We start from the raw sequence: 23,960 nt of genomic DNA, 5'->3' as shown, positions 1-23,960 counted from the left end.
TATATATATATATATATATATATATATATATACGTATTGTGGTAGACAATTTAGACTTGCTGTCGTAGAACGCGGCTTCGATTTCCGGGATACAATCTTATATAATTCACACTTTGTGCATTAAGTTTTCCTAGGTTGGCTGAACTATCTGCAACATTTGCCAAGCGTTTGTTTAAATGGTAATATCATTTGCTTTTTGAAAGATGTTTTGTGTCTCAAACCCGTCAACTTTCGATTGGTCGATGAAAACTCGATTGATAGATATCGTTCCACAACCACCGTACTGTCTGATTCGGCTCCGTGTGACTTCTGGGTATTCAGCAAACAAAAGACCAATGCGGGGACGCAGTGTAACGTTGCATGTTAACGTCCCATAAATCTAAGATAAAATTTTAACCAAAAAATATTAACACGAAAAACATCTCATAAATCGCAATACAGCAAATAATTGTTCAACTCTTAGCGGGGAACGGTACATCTCAAGTGGCGTGGGGTCATGGGAGCGTGCTATTGGTTAAGCGGATCTTTGTTTTTATAACAAACATTCCAATGCGCCCGCGCACCAGCTACAACAGTTTACATCATTGCCCGAGAGAAGGACCAAGGAAGGTGTCGTCTGTAGGACCGAGTTGTGATGTAAAATCAGACCAAGCCTTATGCCCATTACCCATTTTAATTAAAGATATATATTTTTCTTCTTTTGCCTTTTGTTACCAACAGCCCATCTTTTTAACGGTACAGCAGTTTTGACGCGATTGAGGAAATTAAAACCGAATCGAAGGCCTTGAAGGCTATACCGGAAAGATACTATTCAGACTATTTCGAGAACTGGAAAAAGCCTCACCAAAAACGTGTTTTATCAGACATGAATAACTCTGAAGGTGATGAAATTGATTTTGAAGAATAAATAAAAAAAAATACATTTCATAAATAAATTCAATTTACTTTTTGTACAATTATATCGGTTGGTTTCGTATGTCTACAGATGTTCTTATTTTTAATTCTATGACATTTAAATACATATACATTAAATATATATTAATATTAAAATGCCATTGTCGTTGGAAACTTCTGTTTTGCATTTCAGGTTCACTGACGTGCTTGCATAATTATTGTGTACCGGAATTTTGTCGCAAATTAACATAATATTTCAAAGATATGTAACGGGTTTGAAATTGATGCAATATATGTTTTAAGATGTTATTTAATGTTTTATATATATCATTAAAAAGCAATAAATATGTATGCGTTATTAATGATTAAAAAATCGGATGCTACTGCTTAATTTAGGTTTATTAATAAAAATAAATGAATGCTCTCAATCCGCCAAACATCGAGCTACATGACCACGACCACTCAGAAACAGTGTACGAATGAGAAGATGTCAACGATGCACGGAAAAGGTAGTGGTCGATGATTGATGATTGATCCGCTATCATATTAGGGTCCTTTGTATGAATAATTTTATAAGTATTATTTTTATTTGCGCTCTTTGATTTCATCCTTCTCAAATTCTTTTATTCCTTTCCTTATTTTTTTATGCATCACCTTTCTTCCCTCATCTTCGCTCTTAGACCAGTATGCTATATTATGACAATTCTGACTCAATTCTTCGATACTGTTTACGTTTTACTATTTTTTGTAATCTATCTTATTATTTACTAAACCTATTTTGACTTTATTCATAATTGGCATGGGATCTTGCTTGACTCTTTTAAACTTACTTTTGTATCTTATTCTATTCTATTGTATATTGTACTATTTTTTTTGAGGGTTCTAGAGATATCGCGATATTTGTCATTGCCCATAAGGGAGACGATGCTGCTACCTTTGATCCTCTTTCCTACCTCGACTTCGGAAACGCTTGTTGACCCTTGATGACCTTGAGGAATGGAACATGGTCTTCTTACTTTGAGATCATTAACAAGTTCACACAACGAGCAATGAAGACAATTATATTCGAGATTTCTTTACGAGATCGAACCAAGAATGAAGGGTTCCGTAGACGAACTGTTATCGACATAGTTCACACAAGTTGCAACAAGTTGTTCAGAGAAATCATTTCCGCTGACGACTTAAGGTTTTATTAACAAACGCGGTGTTAAAAGCCTTCGAGCTAAGTAATATACAAATATATTATGCAAATAAATACGCTATCATTAAATGCGTTATTACACGACTCACAACATTATGGAATATAATAATTAGATCCTTATATGTCTAATTCCATATATGGTTACTTTTAGAAATTATATATTATATTACATTATGACAATAAAGATTGTATAATTATAATGAGAAAAAAAATCGTGAATTAAGAAGAAAATTTGCATGCATATAATAGGTCATATGTCAAGCTTTTTATATAATGACATTTAAAATTACAATAAATGTGTTAAACAGGTATAGTAAAGTCATTTTCGCGACAGCATTGGATGCGTTCAGTTTGTGTAAATGGGTGTGTTTAAAACAAAATGCGCTACATTTTATTTTTGTGTTTAGCTGTTGCGAGTTCCGACGCAGTTATATATCATTTAAACCGTATGTATATGTCTCTAAATCCATAATATTGTAGATTTTTGTACAGTTAATTTTATTGTTTAAAAAGTAATTGCCTATTTATAAACTTAAAAATTTGCCAAAGTTAAACCAAAGTTAACATTTGAATGGAGAAAGAATTAATAAATGAAGGTAAACTAAATAAATATATATTATAAAAGAGAAAAAAAACCAATAAACAGAAAATAAATAAGATAAAACATCTGGAATAACTTATACAATAGAAAATAAAATAAATTTACCTATTGCACGTGTTCACAGCAGACATTAATAAATTATTAAAACAGAAATATAATATTAAAAGCCCTCTGCGAATTATAAAAAAGCACTAATAATTTCATTTAAATTAATATTATAATATATTTTGTAACTTTAGTTACAGTGATATTTTAGAAAATTAGAAATGAATAATTTACAAAAAGTTTTAAAGGATTGTATTGAATCAAATCAAAATATTCTATATTCGAAAAGGCTATCGCGCTTTCGAATCGTCGATAAACGTTAAAAGTCGGCATTGTTGTTCCTGCAAGGTACCACCGCTCGGAAGACAGTTCTGAGCCGGCGAGAAACTCAACAGTTGCTCTTTACAAATATAGTTTTATAAAGAGTTGACAATAATTAGCTTCCTGAGTAAACATCAACATTTAATTTCACGCATTAACATCAGTATAATGTTTGATAAAATATATTTACTTTTTTATTAATATATTTTTTCTCCAATGGTAGATATGAAATTGTTTGTGGAATTTTATAGTACATACGTATACATTATGCAATAAATGATTTATTAAATGTTTGAAGATGAAAACTAGGAGCGTATATATTATTTTTATTCCTTGTAATAACATCTTGTCTTCTGCTATTTTTTTAAATAATTTTAATTGTTTTTGCCGACAAATAAAGCACTATTATAGATTCCCACAGTAAATAGCGTGCAATGCCCTTTTTGAATTACATATACTACTAGCTGATACCTCAAACGTTGTTTTGCCAAATTATGAAATTTTTATTCTAAGTCGTGACAAAATAGAAACAAAATTCTTGTAAAAAAAAATTAAAAGTTTTTAATTAACAACCAAAAAATAAGGTTTGATCGTAGGGGCGGTGAAAATTTAGGGTTGTACGTATTTTTGTATGCTGTATCATTAAAAAATAAAAACCAAAAAATTGTCTAAAAAAAAAAACCGGAGGAATTCAATAAAGCACACAGTGACATGAGAATTTTATATATTAGATTGACTCAAAATCTGCAACGTTGTCCCAGAGTTATAATATATATTATTAAAAACATTTAAAGAAAACTTTTATTAAATTATCTGAAAATCATTATAAAGTTTTATTTTTTTAAATATTGTTTTACTTAAGAAATAATATTGAAACAATACGGTACGGTATTATTTTGTCGTCTGCGGTAGGGTCTTATGTATTTTAAACGCAAAATCCTGTGCCCGAAACATTAGTATATTAAAAAAAAAAGACTATCCTTAAACACATATGCCCATCAAGAACGTTCCTTCTATTTGTTTACTATCTTCGCTTATTATATCGTCGACGTGGTCTTCGTTCCAGTTTAGGCATTACCCCCCCTCCCCCCAGATATCTATAGGGGTATAAACCATAATCGCTATGCTTGCCAGACGGGTAGGCGACCACACTGTGCTATTATGACATGCAGAAGATGGTGCAGTCCATCCTCTAGAACAGAGTTCCCCAAACTTTTTTGTGTCGTAGATCCCTTGCCATGTTTTTCCGTGTTGGGTAGACCCCCTACTTACCTGATATTGATTTCCTATAAATTTCTATCTGTAGTGAAGTTTAGTGTTAAAAACTTAAAGTTAAAACACATGTTAATTTATACATTTATTAATCGAATTTAAATTAAAACTACTCAATATAAAATTTTGTATCTGTTATGTAAAATATACGTAACATTAAATAAACATAAAATAAACTATAAATAAAATAACATAAAAGCAATAAGTCAATATTTTTAGTGAGAAGGATGAACCCGATGCTTTAATAATAAATTATCAACATTTGGCGTCAATTTTGTAAGGGTTAATCTTAAATCTCCTCGGCTAGTGATGTCCAGTCTGTGGACCCCCATTTTCATTTCATGGACCCCCAATTTTTTTCGCTGTCGTAGACCCCTTGCAGGTTGTCATAGACCCCTAGGGGTCTATATAAACCACTTTGGGAATCACTGATCTAGAAACTATTTGTCAGTTGCAATCCTATATAATTAATGCACAAAGTGTAAATGATATAAGATTGTATATAGGATCGAAACTGCGACCTTCGATCTCATGTCTTTGTCGCCTACCGCCGAGCTACCACTACTCGAATGATTTATTTTTTCGGAAGTAGTTTTTATTTTTTTAATTATAACAACATTTTTATTAGTTTAATAACTTTTAATTGTTGTTCATTTAAACTTTCTGCAAAATCAAGAAAAATCTGACCAAACCACATATTCCTTACTAATGACGCGATGTTCTCTTCTATTCTCCCTGCTAGCCGAGACTGGCATTCCATTCTTAATAACCTGAAGACGGGACAGCTGGTGATCATGTGCACCATGGTCTAAACCACGTTGGAGTTACAGATGAACTAGGGAATCTACTAGAGCATAAACCTCTGAAGGTGCTCAGGGAATCCCCCTAGTCCCGTGAGCATTTGGAGCAGTTCGACGCTCAGTTGGAAAGACCACGTTTGTGGACAATATCTACGTGTTGATAATACAGGTATGATATTAATTTTAAAGAGACGGAGTACCAGCGCATGCCGCATCTGTTCCGGCTGGAGCGACACGATGCGTGCTTGTCGGAGGGGGGCCAGTACTGCGTGCTGCGGATCCAACTCCTCAATGGCTCCAACGGTGCTCTTATGAACATCACCAGGGTCAGTAATTTTTATGGTTCACAGTGCTCAATACAACCAGATATTTGCTTTTCCAACAAGGTGATTGGTTTTATATCATAAGTTAAAGGAATGAAATTATAACTCGTTTATAAGCAAAAACTTTAAAGGTTATTACACCTACTTCTAATCATCCTGTATATAGTAATCATTCTAAAACTCTAATGGAATGCAACAAACTAATTACTTCTAGCAGTACAGCCCACAGGCAGATATCCCATACATCAGTTGAAAGTTTTTTATATAAATAAACAATCATCTCGTATACTAATATTCAGGATTGTTGAACCTGATGTACTGTGACTAAGGTATTAAGTAGAATCATATCATAAGTCACTTATATGAGTTATAACGAGTGTCCTTATGGGATAAAATTACAATGTCAGGAAATATACATATATAGATATTGACATAAGTTTAAAGGAAGGTCGATGGATAGTCGATGTCTGGTCAGCTTGGCGATCTTGGTAGGGGGGAGAAATGGAAGAGGGAGCTATGTTTTTTTTTTAATGGTCCCGCTGTTGGGGACCTCTCGTTCCCCTATCTCGTGTAGGACAGGGACTTTTAATTCTAGTAATTTATTCATATTTTTTTATTATTATCATTCTTCTCTTTCATGTATCATCTTATTTGTCGTACTGTTTCTTTCGTTCTACAATTTTCCCAGTCTTTCTCTTTCATTCCATTAGCCATACACCCATCCTCAACCACTACATTCTAGGTTTCCTTACTATTTTATTTTGCAACTTTACATTTATTGTTCAAATATTTAACACGTATTTTCTTTATAATTATCATATTATATTATACTGTTTATTGCACTATTTTTGGTACTACTATATTTCTTTTATTTCTATGGAGGAGCAATCCTTTGCAGTGAGTGATGATGTTTCACTTTTCAGGAATACTCAGCCCACACAACGAAACATTACAATCATACGTATTTACAATGGGGTGTGTGCGTGACGAAAACGTGCAAAGACTTCATTGGGAAGAATAATCTTGAAAAAAGTGAGGATCTATCAGCTGTCGTTGGGGCGTGTATGAATAGTACCATACACAAGGAGTATGGGCTTGAAGCAGAAGCTGCAGTTTACTACTGCGAGGGGAGTGATGAGAAGTCAACTGAAGCAGCGGACTGGCCAGTTGCCTGGGCCTCGTTGGCACTATTTCTGCTTGTAGCTGTCGCAAGCCTGATAGATATAAGCTTCGATGAAACTGAAAACTGCTCACTGGGTAAAACAACATTTAATCATTTATTATAATAAACTTTCAAGTGGCGAACACGAGCCGGTGGACGCGGCGTGGGGTGGTGGGGGGGAATTTTGAAGTAACAATCCAGGAGGAATGGTGAAGGATAAGAGGAGAGCTGTGAAAGGTAAGGGAATGAATTGAAATGAAAGATAATGTGCCAGAAAAAAGAAAAATGTGAAGTATTGAGATGGACATATGAAGAGTGAGGAACTAATGAAATGTATGTGGATATATAAGTGTCCATCCATGATGGGGAAGAACGAGGGGTTCTCCGGTAGACGTTGCATCAGCAGACTCCTCGCTAGGTGGACTGAGGACATTAGGTAACGGGAAATTGCAGGATGCGGGTAGAGTCAGACCGGTCATCGAGGTGATCTTTGGGATAGGTCTATGTCTTGCAGTGGGCGTCCATCGGCTGAAAAGAAAAATAATTGTGCCCGTATAATCATGATTGTTATGGAACATGGTTAGACCGGTAAATCACAATAAGATTTTTTAATAAACCGTTATTGTCACGAACCGAATGTGGTCTCCAATTTAAAACTTTTTTTTTTTAAAAAACTATTGTTTCTGTAGAAGTAGTTGTTATTAAACCGTTTACAGTTCTGCTAGAACTGAGTTCACGGAACGGGAGGATACGTGAACTTTTCAAAAAAATTACTCAGTATTCGCATGATGATGTTCGCACCTAGAAACCAGTTCTACCCGTGTAGACGTGTTAAGTGTGATTGTTGTGTATGTGGCTGGGTACAGCAGTGTTGACTCCTTTCTGATTTGTGGAAGGATCAGGACTTTTCCTGGGATCGTCCACGCTGTTCGCAGTCAGGGGACGGGAGGCCGCTTCCTAAACCGGATCGTGTGTTTTGTTTTCTTTTTTTTCATCGTATTTATATGACGTGTTGTTTAACTATGAACAACTGCCTACATTTCAGCTGATAAAGTTTTGAGAGCTTTCTCATTACGCAAGAATTGGAACAGATTGGTATCATCAGAGATTTCCGATACCAGACGGATGAGACTAAAAGGACTGCATGGTGTAAGGTAAGTTAAATTACTATCTATATGTTGTATAATTATTATTTATTAGTCTACTTGTGTTTGTTAGTTAGTTGGCACTAATCGGTGTAACATAACTCCTGAAGATGCCCCGTGGAGGGGTGAAACACGTGTAGAGTGATTTGGCGGTGGCGGTTGTGTGATTCGAATTGTTTGCCGCATACGCATTTATCAACGGGCTGGCGGGCGGTGCACTTTATTGCACGACTACCACTGCATGTGCGGAAGTGGCTAAATATTGGTCCTTTTCTTACTTAGGATGGACTTCCGCGAGGTAACGCCTGATTCCATTAAATAGTCTACTAGTGTAAAATCACTGTAAGCAATGAAACACACTGCCCCACTAGTTGACAATAAGTTCTTCATTTTACCCCATAGACGCCTACCCACTTCAATACACAGGCTTCATATATAGGTATCTATGGGTGATATACTATAATCGCTACACTTGGCAGATGCATTGGCGATTGTAGTGTGGTATGTATGTACGCAGAGGACGCTGCAACCCATCTTCTCGAATCTTCTTTGTGTGCAGTGACAATCCTGTATAATTAATGCATAAATTGTGAATTATTTAGGATTCAATCCAAGAAATCGAATCCGCGACCTACGATTGCAACTTCTCTACCACTGGTTTACCATTATAATTAAGAAGTCATTATATTATATTTAAGATAGAGTTTGAAACGTGGTCACAGCAATATACTATTAATTTTACAATATATTATTAATTTATCCATTCATTCATTCGTTATATATTCATTCCTTCATTCATTCTTTATTCAGTCGTTTAAATTGTTAATTTATTTATTTACACATTTAACTAAATATAATTTTAAATGAATGTTAGTTAACAGGCATTGTTAGATTTTCATTGCATCTCATATCAGATTTTCATAACACGTATACAATATGACTACATAATGTCACTTTATATATGTGAATCTACATATATCTGTATCTGTTCATTACTGGTAATTTGCTGGAATAGTATTATAAATTGGTATGTATTGGACAGGTGTATTTTGATTAAGAGTAAAATAAAATAAAAACTAAGTAGAGTGATGGGCCCTCATAGGCAAAATAAACTTGGAGGGGGAGGGGGAGAGAGAAAGAGACACAGAGAGAGCTGCTATCACTTTTGATACTTACAGTTTAGATGATTGAATCTAAGACTATAATTTTTAATTTCAGGTCCGTATCAGCCGCCCTCATAATAATTAACCACGTGTTTTATATCAACATGATGGGCTTTACCGATAATCCTCATGACATTGAAAAGGTATTTATCATTTTAATATAGAAGTACTGTATTGTTACGACTGTAGGCTGGTGATAAAGAAACGCAGAATCAATAAAAATACACCTTTTAATGTTCTAGAATTCGGGCAACGAAACTGGCAGCGATTCTGTCCACAGCAACTCTTTCTCTACTGTTCTCTCTATTAAGAGTCTTCTTGTTTTTCACATCTCTTCAGGATGTAGACTGACCTAGAATGCATCTAGTATTGGCTTTTATCGTCAATGGCATTCCAGTATGTAATAATTTTGATATTTGAAAGTTTGAAATAAACTACATTGAACTTCCTTGCAAGCTGCAGTATAAAACCTCTGCAGTTTACAAAACTATAATTTGGATACTCGTTCTAATTGATTTTAGTCATACAAACTTCTTGAATCTTTTTTAAACATTTTGTGTGTGACAGCTATATTGACACCTTATGTGAAAACCTTAATATACCTCCGTTCAGCTTACCGGACCTTCTCAAGAAAAAATCTACAGCAGAATCTTTTGATGAGTTGGCCCGGCACATTGTCCTAAATCTCAAGGCATTTAACGGTCTGTAGCGCTTGGGCAGCGACTTAAATACAATAATGTAGCAACTAATATATAATTGAGTATTCCAAATTGTATTGTTAATATGTATAAATTTTAGCTGTATTAACCTGTAAGTGAAAATTGTGTAAAAAAAAATTGTTAAAAAAATTATAAAACGCTGTCGTGCCTCGCAGCTGGGAGAAGAAAGATCCGTATCAAATAGCGGCAACCCTCTCCCAACTGTCTGCGTTTAGTTAAAGCGAAAGATAAATATTGTAAAAATAAACACTAGCGATACAAATTAGAATTGATTAAAAAAAAGCTATATTGACGTTTCCTGCCTTTGTCTAAACCTTGTTCTAAAACTGCGGGACATATTTCGACTTGATGTTGTTAAAAAACACTCGTTTAGATAAATTTCAATTAATAATTCTTTTCATATTATAAAGAATGTCCGACATCTTTTTTCTTTGATGCGTTGTAATAATGCTATCATCAAAACTTGTGTCTGCACTTTTACCTTCCTTAGAATCAGTAGCAATTGCATCAACTTCCGTATGATAGCCTGTATGGTCATTGTTTTAAAAATAATGTATAAAACAGTAATCAGTTATTATAAAATGACTCGCGTTATAAAGTTCGCGTGAGGCGAGACTAATTTCATTATCACAGAGCAATAAAAACAAACTGAAGCTTACAGCGCAAAAGCGCTGCTCCGCGGTTTTCGAAACAAAATTACACACTAGCGCCGCGCAGCAGTTAAACTGTTCAAGAGAGACCATGGAACTCTACCAGCGTAGTACGTAGACTTCGCCTATGTTCTTCTTTAATGTAATATTTATTTATTACCCATCTATTTGTACACGGTAGACAAAAAATAGAGAAAGAGAAAAAAACAGAAACAATTCATATGGAACATAATAAAACAAAAAAACATAAACAACCTTTGGATGGGAATGAGAGACATGAAGGAGAGGCAGCATTGGGTATATATACATACAAGAATACTTATATATACATATATATAGAGGCCGAGGAAGTGTTATACTTACTCTACTACTCTCTTATATTAAGTTTTGTGTCTTCTTGTGTTGTACCGATAAACATTTATGACAGGTTCAAATGTTATTATATAAGGAATTATTTTATGACAATGCCTCGTCCCCATACCAGATATTTTAGACCTTGATCAATAGCAGTATCCAGTATACACGTTGAAATCAGATTTTATTGTTTTTAACATTTTATTTCTTAATATTTATTTATATTTACATTGCATTAGAAGTGGTTGCCATTATACTGGTAGACGGTTTAGGCTTTCTGCGGCTTCATCGAAATTGACTTCGCGGAAACAGGAGATCCGTGAACTAAATATTTACTCTGGCAGATTATATCCTAGTCACAACGATTGCACGAAATGAGACTATACACGTGTAGATATATAGTATTTAATGAAATCAGGCGTTACCTTGCGGAAATTCATCCTAAGTAAGAAAAGGACCAATATTTAGCCACTTTAGTTTTACTATACACTTATTTACACCGATTATTTCCAAACACAGTCTCTGTGTTTGGAAATAATCGGTGTAACATAACTACTGAAGATGCCCCGTGGAAGGGCATGACAACATGAAACACGTGTTGAGTAATTTGGCGGTGGCGGTTGTGTGATTCGCATTGTTTGCCGCATACGCATTTATCAGCGGGCTGGCGGGCGGTGCACTTTGTTGCACGATTACCACTGCATGTGCGGAAGTGGCTAAATATTAGTTCTTTTCTTACTTAGATATATAGTGTCGTGACTATAGTGTGGTGAGTATCGCAAATTTTTGTTTTAAGAGCGGCGACAAGTGCCTTGTATTATTTATACAATGGCGCAAGAAAAACCAATGTTAAACACGTATTGAAAGAGTCTTAGCTGAAACCATCGTCTCTCAAAGTCGCGTTACCGCTCCCAGTTTTACCATGTGAAGACCTGTATACCATAAGAGCTGATAATTAATTATTTATTAATATATTTACTTTATTGGAGATAGACAGTAACACAAGGCAGTAAGAAAGTAGAAACTGAGAAGCCTAGAAATATAAAATTAGTTACAGTTGTTACCTTATAACTATCTCACTGAGAACATATAATGATTTATTGTCAAACAATTAATAAACAAATAAAAACATTACTAAACAGAGATTAAAGACTATGGTTTATATATTTATATTATGGTTTAAATTGCATTGTATGTACTCAATAATTTCGAACGAAATTGTTTTTTAAAAGATACGAGATAGCACGAGAATATATCAATATCACTAACATATGAGGTCACAAATTCTGTATAAGGGTGCACGTTTACCGATATTTATCTTAGCCGTTGATAAAATAAAGAGAGATAAATGATAATTGTTTCAGTCGTACGAGAAAAACCATTTCCAATTGGTGTACAGTGGATTGATAACAGTACAGATATTCTTCGTGATGTCAGCTTTCCTGCAGGACTACCTTACTCATGTACACTCGGAGAAGAGCAAGCTGACCTGGGCTCAGTTGCCGAAGTTACTACTGGCGAGATGGTTGAGGTAACTCCTGGGTTTTCCGGTAGAGAAAAACCACTGCAAGTATTTATTTTCTTTTGATCAGCTGATGGGTGTGTTACTTAGATAATAATTATATCTTACCACGATACAACTAATATTCGTTCTCAAATTCATTTATTCTCCACAAAGCTACATTAATTTCTGTTTTGCTTTATTCTTAAATTTACATTTCTTTTCGTTTTAATTTTAACTATTCTATTCTGTTTACATTTATCGTAGATTAAAGTATTTATCTTAACTAGTCTTATACACTGTTTTTCTCTACTTGTTCCTTTTAATGGTCTCTCCTATGAACCTTCTGCAGCACTATAAACAAGTCCCGCGACTCTACTTGTTGTTTAAAAGTGATACGACTTTCCTTTCTAAGACACCTTGCTGTAACGGAAACTTGCAATCCGTCCTTTGCGTGACAAATACGGGACAACCAGTGAATATATTATTATATGGCCCCCGCTATTAGGGGCCTCTCGTACCACTATCTTTGGTGGGACAGGGACTTTACGGGCAATTTATTTTTTCACATAGTTATTTATTATTTCCATTCTCTCCTTTCATATTCTATCAATTTATTCTTTCATGCCACATTTCTGCTATCTTTCCCTTTTACTCTGTGACCTTTCATTCCACCCTCATTACATGTTACATGTTATCTTTATTTCTTTTCGTTTACATTTTATATCACATTTTGAGTTACATTTTATCACATTTTTTCTTATTGTCTATTTAAAAATTTTCTTTAATTTTTATTTTTTTGTATCACTTTTTTTATTATTTCCTTGCAGTATGAGAGGAATTCTTCCCTAGTATCCTTTCCGCCTATCAGGGAGGCTATTGACTCCTCCCTGATTTTAACGCCAGACCGGCACTCGAATATTGATACTTAAAAGTTTGTATCTTGTGAAATCAAATACTTTAATGGACCTAACAAATAGGTTGACTCCCGCTTGTGCGGCGATGATAGCTTTCACCTCAACATGGCTGCGACATGTCGGCTCCGGTCCGCTGTGGAAGTATTTCATCACCAACCGCCCGGTGAAATATTGCCGCCGCTATTGGTTCCTCCATCTCCTCTACATCAACAATTACTTTCCGGAAGACGAGTGGTGTGCACCTCAAACCTGGTAAGTATCACATTTTTTATATTAATCATTATTTTTTTGTAAGCTCGACATATAATGTTATATAATTCACACTTTATGCATTTGTGGCGTGCATATCGCGTTTCACTCGCTAACCGCTCTGCCATTGGACCGCGCCTCGAAACACGCGTTGCCTAGCAACGAGTTCTTACCCACGTGTCCGTCGATCGCATCGCGGCGGCGGCGGCAATGAAACGGATAAATGACAGATGGTGCCACAGTAGACGCAACAAATTTTGCATCGCGCTGTTGAGAGTCTCCGCGCTCGTTATAAGTGCTAGCGGAGGTGCGGTCAACATTAACAAGAAGCTATAGAAGAACAAGAAGCTACAGAAGAACAAGAAGCTACAGTACTACGACCACTCCTACACATTAATTATATAGTATTGATTGATTAAGATTGATCACAAATAAAATTCCAGAGGATGGGCAGCAGCTTCCTCTGCGTACAATAATACAACACTGCTACCGCCATCGTGTGATGTACATCGTAGGGATTATGGTATATCCCGTAGTTACCTTTGAGGGAAGCCTATACCTTGTAGTGGGAGTCTACGGGCTGAAACGACAAAGAGATATTAAAAAATAGTGTGGCGTTCATTAGAACGCACCCAAATTTATTATCTGTGAACGCATCGGTTTTTGGCATGCCCCTTCTTACACTCGGTACAACTCGCTCTCTCTCTCACGCGCCGCGTTACCGAGCGGACGTGTCGCTTCAACCGCTGTTTAACAAAGGAAATACTTGTATCTCAGATTGAGATTTATTGTTCTGTGATATTATAGTTTAACTATCCGGCAAGTGTTTTTCTTTACATCGAATCACCTATTACGGGATGAGGGGTCCGTATTAACGACCACCCCTCAATAGTAATGACATAGTTTTAGAAAATGTTATGTGGAACCCAACGCCCTGTTTATGCACATGAGATATCTAAAAAACTGAGTTAAAATCTTGATGCAATTTGTTACAGCATCTGGGACTTCCCGTATTGAAAGTACAAAAAGGTGTTAATCATTGGATCCGTAATCCGTAGCTGTTATTGAACAGCTACGGATTTTTTTAAATTAAAATAAAGACTGCATTGTCATAATAGATTTAGAAGTTGACAAGCACTTTCCACCTCAGCCTGAATAGATACTTGATACACATTTAGCACTTTGTTTCGAGTGTTGCTATTATCAGATTAATATATATATAAATATTAAGGCCTCATCTATGGGGACCCCTCGTACCCCCCTATCTATTGTGGGACAGGGACTTTGTTTTTATTTAATTTTTTTACGCTCTTCTATTGTTCCTCCTATGATCTTTCACTACTTTATTTTCTTTCTTTATGCAATTCTTCTTTCTTTCCCTTTCATATCCATTTATGCCTTTATTCGATACCATTCTTTCTTCTCATACTTTAACTATTACAATTTCTTTGTTTTAATTCTATATCACATATTTGATCTATTCTAGGTATACATTTTTATTTACTTATTAATTTACTTGTCTATTTTTACAATTTTATTTACAATTTTTTAATTTTAGCTCAACTCTTGTTTCTTTTTATCACGTTTTCCGCAATCGTTCTGCACATTTTTAGTAACGTTGGTCTTGCTTCCTTGTCTTTGATTAGCGAGGCCATAGAGTCCTCGCTAACCTTACTGCCGGCATTTGGAGTTGACTCGAGGTCCTCCGAATGCGGGATAGTGGGCTACCAGATGGACCACGGTTTGGTCCACGCCCGGTTCACGGAAGCATGAGGGGTCCTCCTTGAGCTTAAACCGGTGAAGGTACTCTAAGAACCCCCCAGATTAATATATTTTTTTAATGGCCCCCGCTATTGGGAGCCTCTTGTACCCCTATTTTGTTTGGAACAGGGACTTTAGTTACAAATAATTTTTTCAGGGTTTTATTTTTATTCTACACTCACTTTCATTCTTCTCAATTTCTTTTATTCTTTCCTTTTATCCTTCACAATATCTTGCAATTTTTTTTTGTTCTTTCATTCTTTCTTGCTTTCATCGTCTTCCATTCTCGATCTTTTTAGATTAATATATTGTTGATGCCAGGTGACATAGTCAAGGTTGAGGGTAGTTGCAGCAAGCGGCGCAAGACCGGTGATCGGCTGATGATGATAAGGAAAAGATATTTGATGGAGCCCATCGTTGGGAAAGTAATAGAGCGCGTCTCTGCAGGCATGTGGCGGCGGATATGCAGCTGTACGTGGTCGGGCTGGTGGTGCAGTTGGCGACGGTGGGGCGCGGTCGGAAGATCACCCTCGCGCTCTTGATGATGGTCGGCATGCTCGTGCCTGCGCTTCACGTCTGGTGGGAGGACCTGGACGGTGTATTGATTTTGTCACCAGAGTAAGTTAATAACTATTCACATCATTACAATCTAGCCACTTCTTGAGGTATCTCATCAGAGTATTGATGTTGCTAGTAATCTCGGTAAAGCATCCCGGAGAACCAAGGTGTGTTGCCTTGTATGCTCTTATATACTTAAGCACTACGAGAAGCAATCTCTTTCTCTTTGCGAAGTTATACCCAAAATTACCAGACGTTTGTTAAAAAGATCATAAATAGTTAGGACTCCTGTCATTAAAGGCAGTCGGGGTCGCAACAGCTGGAGATGGGTTCTGGAGAGTCAGCAGCATATGGTAGGCATTGTCTCCTAAGCTTGAATTATTGTTTAATGCATTGAGAGATCTATCCTAAAAGATTGGTATGCAGATATTGCAGAAGAGTCACAGGAGAGACCATAAAAAGGAACAAGTAGAATAAAACAAAACTCTATTAGACTAGTTAAGATAGTAGTAAAGTAAAGATTAAATTATAAAGGAATGTAAATGTAAGTATAAAGCAAAATAAATCAAAGCTAAACAAAATGTAAGCCTGTAGTATTCTGGTGGTAAGGTGATGAAAGTTATGTGATGAATGAAAAAATTAAGAAAATGGACGAATTTGTGAAGAATACTGATAAGAAAACTGATAAGGAAAACTGATGAGAGTGTAAACAATAAAATAAAAAATCTGGGAAAATAATTGTTTTTTTCAAAAATAGTCGCTCTTTACCCAAAACAGGGAAATCACGAGATGCCTCCAAAAATGGAGACCATAAAAAGAGAGTTGTGAAGGATATGACAGAAGATGGAGAAATAAATATAGATGAATTATGTATGATATGTTATATATTATTATATATATTACTAGCTGACCCGGCCACGCGTTGCTGTGAAAATTTAAAAAGTGGAAATAATTGAATTATACGGTATTTCGTTCACTACAAAATAAATTTAATTAATTTTATAGCGTCAACAACACGTGGTAATTATGCTGTTAAAATGTAGCTTATATGACACGTTCGTAGATTTACCATAGCAGCGCCATCTATTGATTACTTACTCAACCCAGTCGAAAGGTATCGACATCTGTTAGAATCATTTGGAGTTAACAGATAATTGTGACTGTCAAATAATAACAGACAATAATTAGCAATAAATTAAAATTGCGACTATAATTTGAGATTTAAACTATCCTATCTCTCAAGTTAGATTGAACTGCACATGGTGTGCGAATTTTATTATAATCGGTTAAGTGGTTTAGAAGTCCATTGAGTATAAACATTGTGACACGAGATTTATATATATTAAGATAATGTACTTAAAATATGTTAATATTTTTTTCTATTAATTTTATTATTCTGCGTTTAGATTTTTCCGCGCCTGGAACGATCCGGCTTTTGCCAAAATCTACACACCCGGACACGCCAACCTTCCGTCTCTGTCCATCGGACTGGCAACAGGCAGCTTAGTCTACCACTGGCACAAAAATAACGTGGACCTATCTAAGTATAAGTTAAGTATTTATTTAAGTCTAAGTAAGTTAAGTAGAAGTACCATAAAGTTGTGTGGCAATAACTTTGACAGACGACTTTTTGGTCGTCTTGAATGAGGATTGCTTTTAACCAAGTGTATCCTAACCTTTTTGTACCATGTCCCACGAAAGCCTTTCTATAATTCTTATGATACCCTATGTAACATATATATTATTTATATTAAAACACTTAAGTAAGAAAAGAACCAATATTTATCCACTTCCGCACATGCAGTAGTAGTGTGCAACAAAGTGCACCGCCCGCCAGCCCGCTCAAACACCGAGTGAGCACTGGTTGTGTGGTTGTATGTGGTGGTTTGGCACTAATCGGTGTAACATAACTCCTGAAGAAGCCCCGTGGTAGGGTGAAACACGTGTTGAGTGAATTAACGGTGGCGGTTGTGTAGTTCGCATTGTTTGCCGCATACGCATTTATGAGCGTGCTGTCGGGCGGTGCATTTTGTTGCACGACTACTACTGCATGTGCTTAAGTGACAATATATTGGCCCTTTTCTTACTTAGGATTGACTTCCGCAAGGTAACGCCTGATTCCGTTAAGTATTAAAACACTTATTTAGAATTAAGACATATACAATGCTGTATTCAGGTGCCAACAATTGCTTTGTTTTGCGAGATTTTAAAACGGCTACAACATACACCCAGTTAATATTTTGATCTCGTTAAGCGAAATTACACCTAATCAATCGCAATTACATATTTTATCAAAATAAGCTACTAATGCATTAAAATTATCCGTAGCGGAAAGTTTGTACTATTGTAGTGTTGATTTTCAAATTTGCACTATTGCACTAAAAATACCAAATGAAGATCATGTACATTACTCTTGTAAAATTCTAGAACAGGCATGTTAAAATTTAATTTATTTTTATTTTTTAAAAACGAGAAGCAAGGCTTAAAGGATAAAGTGTCTAATTAGTTTTAAATTACAAACATATACCACGTTTATAACATGTTTTGAACCTTGTATATATATTTTATTTTCTTCATGGCCCCTTGTTTTTGAAACTGCGGCCCTTCGAGCAAAAAAGGTTTTTTTTATGACCCCCGCTATTGGGGGCCTCTCGTACCCCTATCTTGTGGTGGGACAGGGTCTTTTTTTGGCAATTATTTTTTCACTTAGTTTTTTTTTATTTCCGTTCTCTGCTTCCATTCTTCACATGATTTTTCATTCCATTCTTTTATACCACATTTCTTCTTTCTTACCCTTTTGCTCTGTTCGTCTATCATTCTTCCCTTTTTCTTTTACATTTTTTGATTTATATTTTTATTTTACATTTTTTTTACACATTATTACTTATTCTATAATTATTTCTATCACATTTTTGTTTCTATTTACGTTTTCAATCTATTTATCTTTTTATACTCTGTTTGTTTTATTTCTTTCTATCGCCCTTTTGGCGATCTCTTTACAAAGGGATATGAACGCCTGTTTGTCATCGCCGCCTATCAGGGAGGTTATTGTCTCCTCCCTGATTTCAACGCCAGATAGAGCAAAAAAAAAAAAGTTGGTCACCCCTGTTCTAGAAGCTTTCAAGATTTTTTGTTATGAAACAAAATAGTTTACTTAATTTGTTTTGATTACAGAAATGGGGATTCCTCACCTGGTTCTTGATTCCGGCGATAATGTGTTTGATTCTTTCCCGATATGTATTCTATATCGACGGGCCGCGACCGTCGTTGGCTCTCCGTTTGCTGTTTGTAACGACGCAACGCGCCATCATGGGCTGTCTGGTGTCCCTGGCGGTTATCTCTCTCAGTATGAGGCTCAGTGGTGAGGTTTCGTCTTTATTACTACTTCTAAAGATATTTACGTTACGTTTTTACGTTCCAACTAGCTATATTACTACAGCCTCTTCCTTATGTCCGCTAGATGTGGGCAGCGAATCGCTCATCGATCTTTTGGGGGAGACCTATAGGAGGATATAAGGGAGACATATACATATGTATATATATATATATGTACATACATCGTTTGCGGCCCTTTGTACCCTACATTTAGCAGGCATAAGGAAGAAAATACGCCGTATGTGCTATCTATAAATACACACATATATATATGTGGGAGTGAATCACGCAGGCGAATAATAGATGTAAATCTTTTTTCAAACACTTTAATTTTTTCACGTCTTACATAGTTCACATCAACCGCACGACCGCCATCTTACACGAGAATGCCATAATCCATTCATACTCTTCCTTCATTCATCAATCAACCGCTCACTTCCTTTACTCTTACGTTCCGTTCCCACATATATATATATATATATATATATCGTTTACTACAATTTAGTTATATACAGATATAGACATTGTTTGGCATTGTGAAAACCGAACGTAAAAACAAGACACTTTTAAAGAATTAAAAAAAAATATATTTTATAGCTACAAAAAATAATAAGTACAGTATAGTTAAAACTTTAAAAAAGATTAAGTTTTAACTTAGAAAATAATTTAAGTGACTTGAGTAACTTAGCTTATTAAACACTGATATGAAGAAACGCTTACGAAAAAAAATCGCAATTTGAAATATAAAAACAAAGGTACAGATGTAATGTCTATGAAATATATATTCAATAAATAAAAAAAATATCTTATCCTAGTGTCAGATTGTTGTCTCCTCAATTCTGCCGAGGATTATTATGTCATCCGATAGACATCAACCACAAGGCTTCTATCAAAGATCGTCACGATTGCTGGTCTCGCCATACAGGCTTGAATGTGGATATCTAACGAGTTCGCGTGAACTTGACAATATATTAATTAAGAAAAGGACCACTATATAGCTACTTCCGCACATGCAGTCGTAGTCGTGCAATAAAGTGCACCGTCCGCCAGCCCGCTGATAAATGCGCATGCGGCAAACAATGCGAATTACACAACTGCCACCGTTAAATCACTCAACACGTGTTTCATCCCTCCACGAGGCATTTTCAGAAGTAGTTTTACACCGATTAGTGCCAAACACAGAGACTCTGTGCACTTTATCGCACGACTACGACTGCATGTGCGGAAGTAGCTATATATTAGTACTTTTTTACTTAAGATGGACTTCCGCAAAATAACGCCTGATCCCATTAAAATATCAATTATAAAAGCAGTTGGGGCTAGACCCATTCTGCGTCTTGTCGAACCCAGGAAAATTACAAATGCAACTTAAACAGCAATTAAGTTCAGTCAATAAAATATTGTCTCTTGGGTATATCTCGCTAATTTTCACAGATATCTGCATTTAACTTTTTTATTTTGTTTTAATAAATATTCAACGATTCATCTATTGTTATATATTATCTGTAGTTTGTTATTCGTAATTTTTTTTTACCACAGAGGTTGGTAACAACTTTTTTTATTTCATTTTTCAATTTAATTTAATGAAATGTTATCTAGTCCATTTTAAATTGATAAATTTTATCTGGATACTCTATAGTTTTGATTCAAGTTTTAATTTGATATTTTAAATATCGGCATTCTAGATTTAGTGACAAATTATTGTTAAATATCTTTTGTATTTTACATGTTTATATCAATTTAATAATTCTGATTACAGAAAGCTTCAACAGCTTCTTCGAGCTGAACGGTTGGTTGATCACCAGCCGGCTCACCTACTGCGTGTATCTAGTGCACATGAATATTGTGCAAGTGTTGCTAGGCATGCGAACACAGTTATTCCACGTGTCGTTCTTTGAAACGGTTAGTTACAACTCATCTGAATGAAAAAAGTATTTTATTCTGCTCATAAATATAAGACATTTGTGGGATTCTTTCCAAAGAAGGTACGTCTTGGAGGTAAAGACAACACGAAGTTCAAAGTAGAAGTGTGTATACAGGGGCGGCTGAACCTATAGTGCAGGGTGTGCAATACGCCGCGGCGCTCACTGAGACAGCTAAGAGCATCGTCTTGGACCATCATGTACAACAATAATATGACAGAAGCCTCCAGCTAGCGCGGTGGCGGCAGTTACTACTACCTTAGTTACTTAGTTATTACTTACAGCCTACTTATAAAATAGCTTGTTGGAATATGAAAAAAACTTTCTTGTTACGACGGCAAAGTTAATAGTTATGGCCTTCAGGCCTAGAGGGCGCCAGGGTTTCATTGCACACGGGCGCTACATGAGCTATAGCTGCCCCTGCACTATACACTGCAAGGCATAGTTCTCCTCCAAAACTCGCCTCGAGTCCTGTTCCACCTTCCAATAATAATAATGATAAAAAAATAACAACTTTAAATATCGTGTTTACATGTAACACATAACCGAACTGTTTTCATATATTTAATTATCTACACTGTTGGTAAATCTATCGAAATATATTTCTACATACGTAAACATTAAATAACCAATTATAATTCTTCAATATTACCACGAAGACTTTCTTGGTATATATATGAGGTAAAATTTAAATAAAAATTGGCCGCAATTAGCATAGGTTTATGTGAACTCGGACAACACTGTGTCCCATAAATCAACGTCAGAAGAAAGAAATTATTTCCTTTACTCCAGCGGTCTTTTCTGGTCTAACTTGTTCACTACCACTTCAACTTGCCAATTCAATAGACTATATCATCATTACTGAGCTCTTTATACATATATACAGATTTGGACAATACTGTGTCCCATAAATCAACGTCAGAAAAAAGAAATGATGATCTTTACTTCAGCGGTCTTTTCTGGTCTATCTTGTTCTCTGCCACTTCAACTTGCAAATTCAATAGGCTATATTATCATTACTGAGCTCTTTATACATATATACAGATTTGGACAATACTGTGTCCTATAAATTAACGTCAGAAAAAAGAAATGATCTTTACTTCAGCGGTCTTTTCTGGTCTAACTTGTTCTCTGCCATTTCAACTTGCAAATTCAATAGGCTATATCATCATTACTGAGCTCTCTATACAGATTCATGATTAGTATTGTTGTATTTTTATCAGCTGGTGATTTACTTCGGTGTGGTTGTGATGTCAGTGCTGGTAGCGGTGCCGCTCCATCTGATGGTGGAGGCGCCTGTGAATGGATTGCTCTCGATATTTCTCCATCCGAAGAAACAGAGAACCAAGGAAGAAGCTCTGGGAACGACGCAGCCGGAGAGAGTGGCCAACGGAAAGAAATATACTTAAGATCGGTCAAGATTTAAATCTTAGATAAAACTTTGGTTTATTAATAATAATTAAATAATCGTTAATTGTCTTTAATTATACAATAAATGATAAATAGTTAATTTGTGTTGCCCTATCAAAAAACAATAGTTTCAGAAATAATATATTTTAATAATTTCTTAAAAAAACATTTTCAAAATTCGAATTTCAATATATTGTCTACATTTTAATGGTCCCGGTTTTGGGGCCTCGTGTACTCCCTTACCGTGCGTGAGCTTTTTAACAATAATGACCTTTTCACGCAATCTTTTACTTTCATTCTAATTTGACATTCTCCTTCATTCGTTCTTCAGTTGACATTATCTTTCATTCGTTCCCATTCCTTTTCATTCATCGCATCACTTTCATCGTCTTCTTTCTTCGATTCTACATTTACATATATTCGATTTATTTCTTTTTTCTTTGGATTTTACATTAATCTTATTTCTTATTTAGTTTATCTATTTCTTACAGGCAATATCACAAATTAAGTTTGTCACGATTTTAAAATTTTATTACAGATTAAAAGAATTTATCACATTTATTTACACTTTTTACTATTATTCTAATAACCTTTTTATAGAAATCCAGAAAGATTTGGCAATGCCCCTCATTTCTTACCATGAGTGGATATTCCTCCTCTATTATCTCTGCTAGACGTGACTGCCACATGCACCACAGTCTGGTCCACGTTCGAGTCACAGATGTACAAGGGAATCTCCTGGAGTATAAACCTCTGAAGGTGTTCAGGGAATCCCCCTAGTCCCGTGAGCACTTGGAGCAGTTCGAGGCTCAGTTGGAAACTGGAACTGAGCAGCAGTTATGGTCAATTACAATAGGAAAATAAATTATTGCAACATATCTTGTCTTGGTTTAGGTTGAAGTTGATTGAAGGGTCCGTGAACTTAAAAGTAAAACAGAAACTGGACAGACGCATTCCAGTTTTACAATGTAGTGAACCACTCTACTCGAGTAGAGCTGTGTAGTGTTGATGTTGTGTATATGCTTGGGTCGGCAGCGTGGACCACAGGCGAGCCGAGGATTGATCCGGATCCAACCTCGGTGCGCCCATGCTGTTTGCGGAGTAACATATCTCTAAAGTGAGCTTTATACAGGGTGTTTGGAAAAAGGTTAAGCTGTACAACATTTTGCTGACAAACGTGCTATATATATGTGGAATGGAATGTCAGATGGTGCGAGCGAAAGGTGTGTGTGAAGAAGAGAGAGGACGATGGTTGAACTACGAAGGTGAGTGCGGAGTTTTTTGACGAGGATTTCTTTTTTTAAATAATTGCGTCCCACGAAAGACTTTAAAATTCAAGCCTTGCATCACGATTACCACATATATAACCTATTTAAGGCTTTACATACAAAATCATTCATTATCTATTTAGATTATGTATGATATAAGGCCAATACGGATGGAAACCATAAATAATTATAAATATAAACATAGCTAAATAAATGTTTACTGTAAAAAATGTTCATTTTAAGCTTTTCTCTAAAACTCCTAACGAGCAGTTGTAAGCAATATCAGCATATTCGCGTAACGAGCGGAGAATATTGCGAACCGTATTTTAGATTTTGCACATGTGCTACA

At 35.5% G+C, this 23,960-nt stretch overlaps 1 protein-coding gene across 1 annotated transcript; it reads left to right on the top strand.

Moving 5' to 3' along the window:
• Positions 1-2,434: 2,434 nt before the first annotated feature.
• LOC137921733 (nose resistant to fluoxetine protein 6-like) lies at positions 2,435-22,359 on the top strand. Its single transcript, XM_068764547.1, has 12 exons — positions 2,435-2,541; positions 5,324-5,460; positions 6,381-6,714; positions 7,665-7,773; positions 8,983-9,070; positions 12,015-12,181; positions 13,132-13,320; positions 15,526-15,696; positions 17,043-17,127; positions 18,811-18,997; positions 20,771-20,913; positions 22,157-22,359. The coding sequence occupies exons 1-12, from the start codon at positions 2,475-2,477 to the stop codon at positions 22,340-22,342; spliced, it is 1,863 nt and encodes a 620-aa protein (XP_068620648.1). The 5' UTR covers positions 2,435-2,474; the 3' UTR covers positions 22,343-22,359.
• Positions 22,360-23,960: the final 1,601 nt, after the last annotated feature.

The sequence above is a fragment of the Battus philenor genome, unplaced genomic scaffold (genome assembly GCF_028537555.1).
Source record: "Battus philenor isolate CCGP_79_NKW_IND1 unplaced genomic scaffold, ilBatPhil1.0.hap1 SCAF_19, whole genome shotgun sequence".
Lineage (NCBI taxonomy): Eukaryota > Metazoa > Arthropoda > Insecta > Lepidoptera > Papilionidae > Battus > Battus philenor.
This window is presented reverse-complemented; position numbering and strand designations above follow the sequence as displayed.